The sequence below is a fragment of the Vicia villosa genome, linkage group LG6 (genome assembly GCF_029867415.1).
Source record: "Vicia villosa cultivar HV-30 ecotype Madison, WI linkage group LG6, Vvil1.0, whole genome shotgun sequence".
NCBI classification, from domain to species: Eukaryota; Viridiplantae; Streptophyta; class Magnoliopsida; order Fabales; family Fabaceae; genus Vicia; species Vicia villosa.
The window spans coordinates 108,686,534-108,700,901 of record NC_081185.1 but is presented as its reverse complement, the minus strand read 5'-3'; the positions used below and the strand labels follow the sequence as shown (position 1 = coordinate 108,700,901).

Here is a 14,368-nt window from a genome sequence, read left to right as displayed (position 1 = left end):
ATAAAAAAAAAAGAAAAAGAAAGAGAAGTTTAATCTACATGTCATTAGGGAACTATCAAAAGTAAAAGGGGAAAAATTTAGGGGGTCAAAATCAAGCAATTGAAATTTGGGGGGCCAAACTCAAGCAATTAAAAAACTTGGGGACCAAAATTAAACAATTGAAATTTGGGGGACCAAAATCAAATAATTGAAAATTTTGGAAATCAAAACTGCATTTAAGTCTAAACCCTATTAGCCATTTGATTAGGTGCAAGATAAATGAAAAGATTCATTTGGCGGGAGATGATCGAACTCCAATAAACAGATACAATAAAATACAATGCAATACATAAAGGAAATGACACGGCAATATTGTGATTAAATAATTGATAATGTCATTAGAATATGTTTATTATTATTATTATTTTTTATTTTTTATTTTTATTTTTTTTATTAAAATGAAAGTTTTGGTCATATCTACCGGTGTATTATAAATGTAAAAGGATATAAAAAACTAAAAAAACTATTACGTTTTTATTATTATTAAATTATCAATCATTTTTTAAACCATTTAAAAATATAATTATACTTGTATATAATTATTCTTATTTATAAATAAAAAGTATTTATTTATTTATAACGGGTTTAACCCTAGTCTAATCTAAAAATCCTAAACCCAAAGGTACGTCGGTTCGATGTCCAGTCTTATTTTGATTACCTTTCTTTCCACTTAGTTCAACTTTGGTTTTTCAATTTGGCTCATCCTCTTCTATTTTTTGTTATTGTTCTTCTCTATAATGGTTCATCACCTTGGTTGTCGATTTTTCTTTATTTGTTGGTTATAATGTTAGCTTTTTTGGTTGGATTTCTTGTTGACAAACTCTCACCACTTCATGTGAATGCATGGTGAGTTTAAGAGAAGATGTTAGATAATATATATTAAGCTAAAATGGGTTCTCACTTAAATGGAGAAAGTGGATCATGGAATGCATAAACTTTGTTTCAACGTCAATATAAGTTCATGATAGTCATACATACGAGTTCACGATGATGAGGGTGTGCGCCAAAGGGCCCCTTATCTATGTTTTTGTTCTTGATTGTAGTGAAAGGCTTGAATATATTTTTGAAGGCATCACCCAATCATGGTTTGTACGTAAGGTACTGCGTTAGCATGGTTGAAATCTCAAGAATGAGTTTCGCATCTGCAATTTGCAGATGATACTTTTTCGTAATTTGTGATAAGTATTGGGTAAACATCATAGTTATGAAGGAAAACTGGATTCATTTTGAATTTATCTCAAGTTTGAAAATCAATTTTCACACAAGTTTATTGGTTGATGTTAATCTGGCTTAATATTGGTTGGTAGATACAACTCATGCTCTTAATTTTAAATTTGTTCAAATTCCTTTTATCTACTTAGGTATTCTTCATATATGAGGTATTCCTTGAGATCTTTCTTCGTGGAACTCTTTGGATACTTGAATCAAGTTGAAGCTTTATGGGTGGACAATTGAAAACTCATTGATGGGAGATAGTCTTGTTTTACTTAAATTTATCTTGTCTTTGTTACCAGTTTATTTTATATCCTTATTCAAAGCTCCTTCAGGTATTATATCTTCTATTTAATCTTTATCTAAATCTTGGCTTAAATGCAATTTCAATCCCCCTACTTTCATTTTTTTTAGTTTTAATCCTCTCATTTTGAAAAGTGAAAACTTAGTCTCCATTTGAAGTCTTAATCTTTTCTTTGGGGTGTGAGTAAGGATGCTATGAAAAATATTTAGATTAGATGGGAGACAGATTGTCTTGATTGGTCAAATAAGGGTCGGGAAGTTGAAGGATAAGAGAGTTTAATTAGTCATTGTTAGATAAAGGAGGTAGAGGATTCACGTGAATAAAATTAGCATATGGTTTAACGTATTTAGTAAAAAATATAGGATGTGTATAATTGTAGAATTTTGAGTGGGGAGGAAGGCGCCACAGTGGTGAAAGGATTTGTTTAGTGTTAGAGAATGGGTTGTTTTGAAATGTATCAGCTAGTTTGAATATTATGTTAGAATAATGGTTGAAAATATGTAAAACACGCTGTTTTAGAAGGCTAGATGGCTTTCAGGGGGTCTATTAGAGACATGTTTATCAAATATTTTGAGTTATCGATAGATATTAATATTTTAGTGGTTGAGATGAACAGGTTGGGGTGGTGTCTTGGTGGTGGTGGTTAGAGGTAATGTTAACACCTCTTTGCAGAGAGGAAAAGAGAGTTAGGGAATGTTGTGCTTTACTAGTTAAAGTTGTTTTGTAGATTAACGTGTCAGACAAAATGACTTGGAACCTTGATCTTGACTAAGGTTACTCTGTCAAATGTGCATATTAGTTATTATCAATCAAGTATCGACCTAATGGTGCATATGAAGATTTTTGGAATAATTTTATTCCTTCAAAAGTGTCTATATTTATTTATTGGAGACTTTTTAATAATAGACGTCCAACAAAGGGTAACTTAGTTCGGCATGATATTTTAGATCAAAATTTGCTGGTGTGCTCACAAGATTGCGACGTGTTAGAAAAAAATGCTAATAATTTTTTTAATGTGTTTTCTATAAATGTGGGTGGTAAAGTACATAAAATGTTTTGGTATATGGAATCTCCTATGTTCTTCATAATAACGCTTCCAATCACACACATCAATTATGCGGGTCTCACTCATTTCCGAAAGACAATAGGAAATTTACTATTATGATTTGGTTGACATGTAGTTGGTGCATTTAAAAGGAAATAAACAACATAATGTTTGGAACAAGGGAGTTATCGTTGGAGCAATTGTCTAAAAAATTAAATTCTCTAAGATGACATTCTCCTTGTCTGATTGCATATCAAATTTGATCATAAAGAAGTCATTATCATTATCACGTATCTTAAAACCTCTTGTTAATTTCCACACTCTTTAGAACCTCTCTTTCCTATGCTTGTATCCTACTGTTTTCCTCAATAGTTTCACCACAATAACATTGGTCCATGTTGAGCACATCCCTTAAAGCGCCTTCTCATGAAGGTAGACTTTTGACCGTATTTAATTTCCATTCTCATGTTTGATACACACCCGATTATGTGCAATCAAATCAATTTTTTTATAGAAATTAGGGCAACTTCAATCACACGTATGTGTTTGTTTTAGAATGACACCTTCTTTAGTAGTTTCTTAGTAGTTTTAGCGTTTAAATCTGACAGCTTGGTGGCGTTGATGATGTTTTATTTGTTTGTCGACGACGAGAAAATCATTCCCTCTATTACATGTGCAAAATAATGAGGTAATCACTCAGTAATTTCTTTGTAACATTTATTTTTATCTCAATTTATAATAAATTATTTTGATATCAAAAGTAAAATTAAATCAAATATTTTTCAATCTTTGTTTAACTAAATTTGTAAGATACAAAAAATTACTTAATAAATCATGAGAGTAGAATATGTTAAGAGATAACTTTGTATAAATATTTTATATAAATATTTTTTTAATCTTAAAACATCCACTATATATATTTTAAATATTCACAAAAAAAATATCAATTTATCATGATATCTATGTTGAATGAAGGAATGTTTCATTTTCAACTTCTAAAAGTTGAGTAAAAGGTTATCGAATATTAAATATGAAAGTATGGACTATAAATAAATAATAAGGTGGGGAAGAAGATACATATTTGTATAAGAAAATTCATAAAGTAAAGTTGTATGAGAAAATATAAATATTTTCCATTTCAATTTATATTAAATGTCAAACTATTTGAATAATAAAATTAGTTTTGAACATGGCTATGATGTCTAGTTAAACTATGACTTCTTTGCATGAAAGAATAAAAAAAAAAAAACTAATTTTGAACATGGCTGTAGTGTCTAGTTAAACTATGACTTCTTTGCATGAAAGAACAAATAAATTCAAACAGAATTCAAAAGAAAATCAGTTTTTGCATGAAAGAACAAATAAATTCAAACAGAATTCAAAAGAAAATCAGTTTTGAACATGAACATGGCTGTGGTTGAAAGAACAAATAAATTAAAAAATAAAAAATAAAAAATGTCAGAAGTGGGATTTGAACCCACGCCCTCTTTCGAAGACCAGAACTTGAGTCTGGCGCCTTAGACCACTCGGCCATCCTGACTTGTTGTTAGAGATTGATTTTTATTTAAATTAAATCAACCTGCTTAATCTAAACATTATAAACACACAGTTTTTTTGTTACATAGATTAAATCTTCTTTACCAACAACCAGAGCAATAGCATCATATACACATTCTTTATGTCAACGTTGTAGATTAAATCTTATCGACAAATAATCATAGCCTGATATATCTTTGCCATTATATCCAAATCAAATCCCACTCTCCTTTGATTGTAAGTCAGTTCCTTCACTATGCTTCTATTGCTTGCTTGCTTGCTTCTTCTTCTGGATACAGGCTCAACTCTTCATCACTCACATAAGTTAATTCTTCCGATTTCTCTAAATAACATGATATCACGATAGAGGACGGTTATTGTATTTTGAAAGTTAAAGAAGATGTTTGTGTTATTTAGCTAAATCTAAAGGGAGTTGAGTGTATTTTCCTCTTTATTTTGTTAGAAACATTATATATGTTTTAATTTTGTGAAGTTTATTTCAGATGTAATGTACTGCATAGGCATGCATGTCTATAACAAACTGCAACCTTGCATGCTAAGTTCTACCTGTATGCAGAAGGAGTACAAGTCTTTGGTAGTAAAAGTTTGTTTAATAAGTAAAACTATCAACGGTCAACACTTTGGTGTTATTCTCAGCTGTTTCCTTGTAAAAGAAAATCAGAGAAAAGAGAACACACTTTTAAACCCGAGACATGGCTCTATTTGATTCATTTGACCTGAAGTTTCCCAAGAACACAATTGTCTTATAATTTCACTTGGATTTAACTTCTCTTCTTTTGATTCCATTGGCAAATAACGCTGCTTCTTACTGCTCCTCCTTTCAAAGCTTCCAGAATCTAATGACCAGTTTTTCTCTTTAGAATTTAGAAAACCTACAACTGGAACAGAATTGGACGATTGGACAGAATTGGTGGTTAAAAAGCCCTTAGAAATATCAACTACCCCATCTGTGCAAAAGGAGTCTTCAAATTTCTCGTGTTCAACAGAATTCCCAACTTGAATACCAGATGAATAGTTTTTTGTATCAGCAGGCTCCATATCTGACATTAGCGTATTACCAGTGACCATGTCTGAGAGATTAGTCTCAGCTACCACACCTAAAGCAGCTTTCAAAGAATTGGGACGGTTCTTTGAGAAGAATTCAGTTTTCGGGATTGCTGTCTGCATGCAATCAAGCTTGCTGATCTGGGGAAAATCCTTAGATTTTCTTTTTATATGGTCAAATACTGTTTCTTCAGTTAAATTTTCATAACTTCTTGCTTTAGGTTCAGGGAAGAAAACACCTTCAGCAATAAAAGGACACAATAATGAAATTATAAACGAAACGTAATAATAATTGCATCTACACTGCTAGTGAAAAGGTGTACCTGTATCATCAACTAAACTGCTCATGTTATATGAGCTTTCAGCTAGATTATGATCTTTTAATGTCAGACTGAGGTTGATATCTTTGTGTTCTTCTTTTCTGAGATCAGCAGGAAAATTGACAGCAGTTTGTCCAGAAACTTTATTGTCATCATCATCCAAGACAACTACCTCATGCCCATGGTAAGACTTCTTCTCACTACCATGGTAAGACCCCTTCCCACGGGCATGATTTCTTCCAAGAAAGACCTCAACTGATGGACAGCGGATGTTTTCAAATGAAGACAGGAGAGAAAAGCTTTTGGCTTTCTCCCGTATGTGATCAAATACTGTTTTCTCAGTGATAATTTTGATTTTCTCTTCTCCAACCTCGATAGCATTGCCACCTTTCACACAGAATGACATAATTAGTTGGTGAAGAGGATAATATTTTTAAGAATCCTAGAAGTTAGTAAAATCATATTAGGAGTGCTACCTTCCTCAAACATATCGTCAAAGAGGTCGAAACTGGGACTGCAAATAAAGATCACCATTAAAATTTGATATCTTCTAAAAGCTATACTTTAACTGACTAGATAAATATTTATGTCAACATTTTAAGTGAAGATGACTTACATGTCCTTATCCTTGCTCCAAGTGCTTGTCTCTTCCTGCGGTATATGACCTAGATTTATGTCATCATCTTGAATTACAAATATCTCTTCAGGTGGAGGAAAAGAAGTCTGCTTCCTGTTTCTTTTTAAAATCATGTTTGAATTGCTCTCTTTCATAAGGAAAAGCTTTTGATGGACATCAATACCAACTGTATGAAAAAAACTGAGTTGAGTCAAAATTCCACAATGTAGACTAGCTATTTTGTAGAGGTTTATTAACTACATCTTACTGTATTCCTCATATATAAAATTGGCTTTGATCGTCTGCTTCCCTTGCAAGACGGGCACAAGAACTGTTGTGCTATATGGGCTGTAATATGAAAACAAAATGGTCTCATGCTGAATGTGTTGAAAAGTAAAAATTAGATATCAGAAGAGAGTTTGACTCTAGGACGGTCAGAGTTATTAGTAATTTAGTAATTCAGCTCTTATGTTAGTTTCCAAGGTTCAAACACTGGATATAGAATTTAAAACTTCTTTAATGTCTCTTACTTCAGTCTGTGTATGCTCTAACATAAATTGTTTTTACTGAAAATATAAAGCCGGGGTTAATTCACATACCTGGAGAACTGATCAACCCTGCAAACAACGATTTGCAAAAGAATAAACTGTGATTAGATGAGGTAATAGCTCGCACAAATATAGTGTCGTAATACTAAATACTAATTACTCAATACCATCAAGTAGACATGTTTGATAGAAACTCTTTTAATTGGTGTACAGTATCAAGCCATAATATATAAATTTATAGGTCATCGTCACCTAATTTTTTCATGAAAGAGAATAGTGTTGTCTTCTTCCAAACCAATGATCTGCGAGAAAGAAATTTGATAAACTTGTTCAAATTATTACATGTCGAAAAGTCCTCTAAGAAAACATTCAGATAACACACCATATCAGCATAATGTCGTTTTGCTGACTGCCCTGGCTGTGACATCCTAGTCAATGTTACTGCTATCTTGGATTTTCCATGTGTATGGCTTTCAATTTCTGTAAGCTTCACATCAACTTTTGGAGGTAGTGATAAGAGAGAATCTTTAATATGGTTACCAAATGGGTATTTCCGACCAGTCACTATCTCTATTTTCCTCGGATCAGCTTCAGCGAGCGCTTCAAATGATTTAACTCCCATTGAATGCAGTGCCTGTAAAGAACATCAAATTAAGAAAAACGGGCAATTAAACGATATGCTGCGAAAAGTATTAGCAATTATTATATGCATTAATAAAATACAAAATAAATAAAATCAGTTAATATCACCTTTGCTGTAACCATCCCTATTCCAGGCAACTGTTTTAAAAGGTATGGACTATCATCCCAAAGTTTCTGGTTAAATGATTTGGCCAGAAGGGCTGAATTCGCAGCTCCTTTGAAATTCTTTTTATAGACAAAATAGTCTTTCATGCATTTTGCAATTCTAAATCCATTTGAGCATATAGAATTTATGTCCTGTAAAAGGAGTATATTGAATCACTAAGACATAACCATGTTAATATTAGCAAAAAAATACTGATGTTACAACGCTTACCTGAATCAGAGATAGGTCATGCACTGAAGGATCACCAGTGAAGCAGTCATTTGCTAAAATAAATATCTTCTCTTCTCTTGTTTGAATGCGCTTTTTCTTTTTTCCTTTCTCTCCAAGAATGTGAAATCGAAGCCGTCCGTCTTTGTCTGCATTGATGTCATTTAAGAGCTTCTTTTCATTGCGTCTGAGCTGTATCCCTACATTTTTCAGTAAATAAGTGTGTCAAGGTTTAATGGGTAAATGATATATCCTAATATAAAAAGTTTCAACACATATGCGCACATGAAATTTCTTCCGCATAGCATACAACACGAAGAGCATCTTCTAAACTGCAATTTTCAGGAGTTCGCATTATCTGTTTCATGGTGTTAAATCTCAAATAGTACTTTGTCATCAACCTTCCAGGATCTAAGGTAGCAAAAGGAAAAATATCAGGAATCAGTTTGGATTTCACAAATATTTAAGTGATACCATTGTTCTTGAGTATATCAATACCTAGTGGTCTCAAGAGGAAACCATCTTCATCAACCCAGACCATTTGATACTGTGATAACTCGTTAACTTTCTGAACGCAAACCTCTGAGATAACATGGTTTAGTAATGTATAGCTTGAAATAGGGGGAAAACTATTCAGGTGACAATTGTACCTTGCACATGTTTCTCTATACGGCCATCAGAAGTTCCTTTCTCAATTGCATAGTTCGTGGGATTCTGCTCATGGATAAAAATTTTCACCAAATCGGATGGTAGAAACTCAGACAAAATTAAAAGACGTTTGCACTCACTTACCTTTTTCATTCTAACATACAAGTATGAACATTCCATCCATTCAATTGCTTTTGTAATATCAGTTACTGTCAATTGAACTATTTCGGCAAGTAAATGCTCTGTCACACAAGAGAGTAATCTAGGATAAACAAAAATCAATTAGTTGAACGAGATAATTTCTCATAGTTCACATAATATGAGCAACATTAAATCATCTTTTATCCATTGGCAACTTTGGAAGAGGCTGTCTTACTGTGATTCCACTAGTTCACACCCACTTAAGAGGTTCTCATACAAATGAACCTGGTGTACAAGCATATGTAAGAGAAAATAAGAGCACATGTGAAAGAACAGAGTTAGTGATCAAAATAGAAGAACTTTGAGAATGTAGAAGTTAAAAAGCATTTTGCAGAACAATTCACCGTTTCTCTCCTTGTCATGATTATAACCATGCCTGTATCATCAAATGGTGGTCGGCCTGCCCTTCCTGACATCTGTACATTGTGCAATAAAAACTTTAGTCCAACTTGATATATTAATACTCAAAAGTTCAACTAAATATCATGGGGAAAAAATCAAGCACGAATTTGTTGGTTGGGTTACTACTCAAGCAAGTCCTATTCCAATTAAAAGAAAGATAGAAATCGCTACTTTTTATTCCATATTTGCTACTAAAAGATCGTCCAATTTTTAGAAAGGCAATTTTGAACTACATAATTTGTTTGGAAGATCACTTTTAAACAAATAGAAGTGCACAAAATAGAAATGCACTTTTAGAGAACTTTTTGTTTAGGTTTCTATAAAAAAGAGAGAATTAACGCGCTCGGAATATTGCATGTGCATTGTGGTACCAACACGTTGGTTAAATTCCCTTTAAGAACAGTTGTCAAATGGCCACTAATGTCACTTTTATTAATAATAATGCATCCCATCTTCAATTAATAATCTTGCATTGGAGATGCTCAGATACGGCTTTCTCAACGCAAACAAGTAGTTGACAAGTAGTCATATAGTTAATGCAATATGCATGGCTAATCTATCGGTTATTTCAACTACTATAAAGTAACTAAAACAAAATGTACATCTTAATCAAAGACTGTCGTATTAATAAGCAATACTAGCCGAGGAGTTTTTGATGAAAAACCCAACAAATAATCCTCTATTGCGAGGTTAATTGTATATGCCACACTTCTACACAAATGATACATGTATTGACGCTAGATTCAAATTAAGTAAAACCTACACTGATGAAATAAACAGTTACTCGTCACTTGTCATTTTGCAATACTGTCTGTAGATAAATTAAAACAATCATAAGGTATCTTAATAAGCGAACCTGCAATATAGTGGAGCGGTCATATTCCATGTAAAGACCTTTTTCCTTGTTGCTGGAAATAATTAACATTACAATAAGTTAATTTGAAAAAAGAGGAGGGATAAAATTTGTGTTCTTTGCATAAAATATTTAGAAAAATGAACATACAAGTGTTGTGTTGATTTAATCACCACGGTATGTGCTGGGAGGTTGATTCCATGGGCTAGTGTATTTGTAGTGCAAAGTACTTGGATGTCACCTTTAAGAAAAAGGCCTTCCACAATACTGCGATCTTTGAGGCAAAGCCCGCCATTGTGATAACCGACTGCAAACAAATTGTTTTGTTAAATTTATCAGCCGACAAACAAATATAGTTGATCCCTAGTTAGCTAATGTGGTCATACTCCAGCCTCCGTTGCATGGTTTTGATCAAATTTCACCTTGTACGTGTTGCTCAATTTATAATTAATGAAATACCATGCCTAATTTCGCTTAAAAAAGTAACATACCACCATAAAGAATATATGATTGCATTTGTTTGTCACTAAGTGATAGAGAAGCCTCCCTCAGCTGATCTTGCTGTTCTCTGCTCTTAACAAAAGGATTTGACTGGCCGAAATTCATGACAATTTGAGAGAGTTTCTGAGCTGCTTCCTGAGCACCTTTTCTTGTTGAACAAAATATAAGCGCAGATTTCCCTTTAGAATACTGCATGAGAATATCTGAAATCCGTTGTACACATTGAACGGTTATTTTTCTTATGTAAAAGTGTTAATAGTAGATTAAAGTTGCAAAGCATAAAGCCATTAACTCGTACGCTGAATTACACTGCTTACCAAAAATATAGTTTTGAAGGCGCTGCATGGTAGTTTAAAACAGAAATTAAGATACAATTAAATGATAGAATGTATTATGTAAAAGTATTGATACTATCTGATATTAGTTAACTTCAAACCAACCTTCTCAAATAGAAAGTCATTCTTGGCTGGAGCATAGCCTGCATAAATTTGGAAGTAAACCTAAAGTAAATTGTTTGAAGTCACTGCCAGGACTAATACAAAAAAAAAATACACAAATTCAAATTTGGTGTCTTTTGCTGATGTCATTTTTCTCTCTTTTTTTCCTTCTGAGGAAACCCCATACAACTTGGTTATGAAGACATTCTATTGGGTTCCAATGAATGAAAATGATAAGAAACAGATTAATTTGAATTTTGAATATGCACAGTTTACTAGCTTACCAAAAACCTTGGTTGTCAGCTTTACTGGCCTCATTTCTTCTCCAAACCTGTGAACATTCAAAAGGAAATAAATTTCTGGATATAAACTTGCAGCATTATAGCACAAAACCAAATAATGAATGTGGAGTTGGAAAACTACCTTTTGATCCCTTGGTCAGGAACCAAGAGCCATTTAGCTGCAAAAGTATGTATATTGCATGAAATTCCTCCCATGGTTGCTTACATGATATTTAACTCTTGTTACAACATCAAGTAAAATAGAAAAATACCTAGATCCTCAATATTTGGAATTGTTGCGGATAAAGCGAGGAAGCGGACCTGAGACAGAGGATTTAATTTCATTTTTGGATTGCGAGACACAATTTTTATCCTGCTAACAATTGCTTCCAGGGCAGCTCCACGGGGATCATTCAGCAGGTGAACCTCATCAATTAGAAGAAGTGCTATGTCACTGAAAAAGCTCAAACCACCACTCTCTATACCATATCGTGACACTGCATCAAATTTCTAATCATTGAAAAATGAAGTTTAGCCACCTCCAATAGTGTCAACAAATCAGTCATAGTGTATGCATGTCAGACCGACAGAAAAAAGAAATGTTTCTCGTGTCTCTTTGGATTGGGGTATATGCGCATAAACACCATAATTCATTATTATATTGAAATCTATGTCCATTTAATATTTCAAAGAAGAAGCAAAGTACATTAAAGACTAAAGTGTCTTGCTCTACTTATGTTTAGATAACTCTCATCTGAATACTGACCTCTGGGGTGGTTAGAATGATATCAGCTTCATTTATATTTCTTGGAGTGTAAGATTCGTTGTCACCTGTCAGCTCAAGGCAATGTATCCCCCATGGTCCAAATTTCTGATTCCAGTCACGGACCTTCTCCTGAACTAAAGCCTTAGATGGGGCAATATAGATCTTGACACCAAGTGAGAAGATCATTGTACCAATAATTAGTTAATGACACGTGATAGTTAAAACACATCAAATTGTAAGCTTCAAACGATTCAGTGGTTCACCATACAAAAGTTAGGTTGTTTTCATGTACCAATACAGTATGAGTCTTTGTTTATGGCAAAAATAAAAGGGTTTACACCACTGACGCAAGGAAAAAGAGAATCTGCCTACCTGCTTTGCCTTTACTTGAACATAAACCAATGCTACTCAGAAAGATAACTGTGACAAAAGTTTCCACTTCCAGAATCTTGCAGGAAATTACTTACCGTTTTTAGAGACCCCTTCACATGTACGAATCTTCCCTCAGATGATATGGACCTGGCAAGAAGCCTCAAAATGCAAAGTTCAAAGAGTACTGTTTTACCACTTCCGGTTGGAGCAGAGATGACCATGTTTACATCGGAGTGGTAACAAGTAGGAAAGCATTCACTCTGAAGTGAATTAAAATATCTGTCACAAAGATACATGATAAATGAGCACGATCTCTTAATTAAAAGCACATCAAACATACAAGTTATCTGTAGCAGCAATCTACTATATTAATCACATATTAAAAGAAAATTATGCAGTACCTGAAACTAAAACATGATTGAAACGGTTGAGGCAAATCGAACACAGATTTCAAAGAATATGAATCCATAATTGGGACGCCGAATTAACTGCACAACAACAGGTTGTAAACAGAACATCAGTTCTGAAGTATAACACCAACAAAATCAAGCAAATAAGATAACACCGAATATAATCATCATTGTTTATCCAAAGTAATTTTCATACAATAGAGATACACTAAACAATAAAATGTCAAAATTAAGCATGATGCTTATAATCTCGACCAAAAAACACAAAATGAAGGTCAATTTCATGATTAAAAAATAATCGAAATCATTTAATTCAAATTAATTACGAAAAATAAAAAAGAAACCTAAAAACTTCAAAATCTTTGTTAACTCTTTATTCAACATTTCTCTTATTTTAGAATTCGCTCACCGACCTTTCGCACAATCAATCAAAACAAGTATCACCAAATTTCAGGCTCGAAAATATATTTCGAAGATATTCAACTAAATCATATACAACTAAATCCATAGCAACTAACACAAAACCAAAGAAAAAATGCCAGATAAACTGTGAATTTGATCAGAACGTTACTTCGATGTGAACGATTTCACACATTTGCTGGATTTCGCAAGCATGAGATGAAAATCGAACTTAGAAAACGTGAATATAAGATTCATAGAGCAAAAAATTGAAACAGAATGAGGAACACAATGTACATTCAACAAAATGCGAGATGAATTTTAGCTCGGATTCGTCGAATTCATCGGCGGATCCGCGTGCGGAAGGAGAGATGAACCTGATAGAGGAAGATGATGCAGAAGGATTCGTCGGTGTGTGGAAGAGAGCGAGGTGAGAGAAAAGGGATGGAGTGAGGGAACTCTGAATCGAGTGTGGAATAGTAACTAACAAAAATTCGAAAATTGAGTAGCGTGGTGTTTATATAGCTTGATGAAGTTCTCTTCCCGGGAAAATAACGGGTGATGCGTGTGAATGCTAAATTTGATTTTTGGGATTTAAAAAAAAATAAATCAAATAGTTTAATTGCGCGAGAATCACACACTTTACGCTTACTGTGTAGAATTGGCGCCCAACAAATCAAAGGTAATGCTAACATGTACTATTTTAAAAATCGGACCGGACATCAAGGGTTACTGGTTTATTGGTTGAATCATTGAGTCACTGGTCAAATCGCATGACTAAATCGGGTTAAACCGGATAACTCGGTTGAATAGACCGGTCGTTATAACAAAATTATATAGGTATAAAATCTATGGAATCGAATGATTCAGTCCCTATAAAATATAACTAGTACTTAAATTTTTTGAAAATATTATATTATAAAAAAATTCACAAATTCATAATTTAAATTCAAATTTTACACATAGGTATCACACACAATTCATAATTTAATTAAAACAGTCAAAATGACATTGTTTTAATCTTTTTAAGTAAAATAAAAAATAAAATAAATTGGAAAATGCATTTAAACCACCGGTTCACAAAAACCGCCGATTTTCCCAGTTTTAACGGTTTTGACCGGTTCACACCGGTTCAATGACATTCTCGATCCAGCTATTGAACCAGACCAGTTACATGGCCGGTTCCCAGTTCGACCGGTCCGACCGGCCGGTCCGGTCCGGTTTTTAAAACACTGCTAACATGCTTAAGCCATATGTTAAGAATTAAATAAATAAAAACTATCTTAAAAATTATGTATTGAATTATTAATAAATATACAATTAATTTTATTTTTTATTTTATTCGTGACAAATTTTCTAAATATATATTTCTTAACATATGCTCCAAGATGTCATACC

General features: G+C 33.1%; 1 protein-coding gene and 1 non-coding gene across 2 annotated transcripts; both read right to left on the bottom strand.

Annotated features, from left to right (window-relative positions):
- Positions 1-4,056: 4,056 nt before the first annotated feature.
- Positions 4,057-4,140, bottom strand: TRNAL-CAA (transfer RNA leucine (anticodon CAA)). Its single transcript has one exon. It is a non-coding gene; the product is annotated as a tRNA-Leu (tRNA).
- Positions 4,141-4,238: 98 nt separating this feature from the next.
- On the bottom strand, positions 4,239-13,519 carry LOC131609534 (DExH-box ATP-dependent RNA helicase DExH17). The gene is made up of 28 exons (XM_058881247.1): positions 13,348-13,519; positions 12,563-12,649; positions 12,257-12,440; positions 11,790-11,951; positions 11,296-11,533; positions 11,166-11,202; positions 11,027-11,073; positions 10,746-10,783; positions 10,623-10,644; positions 10,296-10,508; positions 9,955-10,111; positions 9,808-9,859; positions 8,894-8,965; positions 8,725-8,774; positions 8,493-8,610; positions 8,351-8,414; positions 8,199-8,282; positions 7,986-8,111; positions 7,704-7,900; positions 7,436-7,624; positions 7,068-7,319; positions 6,938-6,987; positions 6,737-6,754; positions 6,406-6,485; positions 6,138-6,324; positions 5,998-6,035; positions 5,525-5,908; positions 4,239-5,440 (listed from the first exon to the last, which is right to left on the bottom strand). Exons 2-28 carry the CDS (start codon positions 12,628-12,630, stop codon positions 4,815-4,817), a joined length of 3,753 nt encoding a protein of 1,250 aa, XP_058737230.1. The 5' UTR covers positions 12,631-12,649; positions 13,348-13,519; the 3' UTR covers positions 4,239-4,814.
- Between the last annotated feature and the right edge of the window lie 849 nt (positions 13,520-14,368).

Excerpts from the sequence above, each read along its gene's own strand:
- LOC131609534 (XM_058881247.1), bottom strand. The coding sequence starts at position 12,630 with ATGGATTCATATTCTTTGAAATCTGTGTTCGATTTGCCTCAACCGTTT. Across the intron at positions 10,784-11,026 it reads GCTGACAACCAAGGTTTTTG|GCTATGCTCCAGCCAAGAAT; the intron begins GTAAGCTAGTAA and ends AAATTTATGCAG. Across the intron at positions 10,645-10,745 it reads ATGACTTTCTATTTGAGAAG|CGCCTTCAAAACTATATTTT; the intron begins GTTGGTTTGAAG and ends ACTACCATGCAG.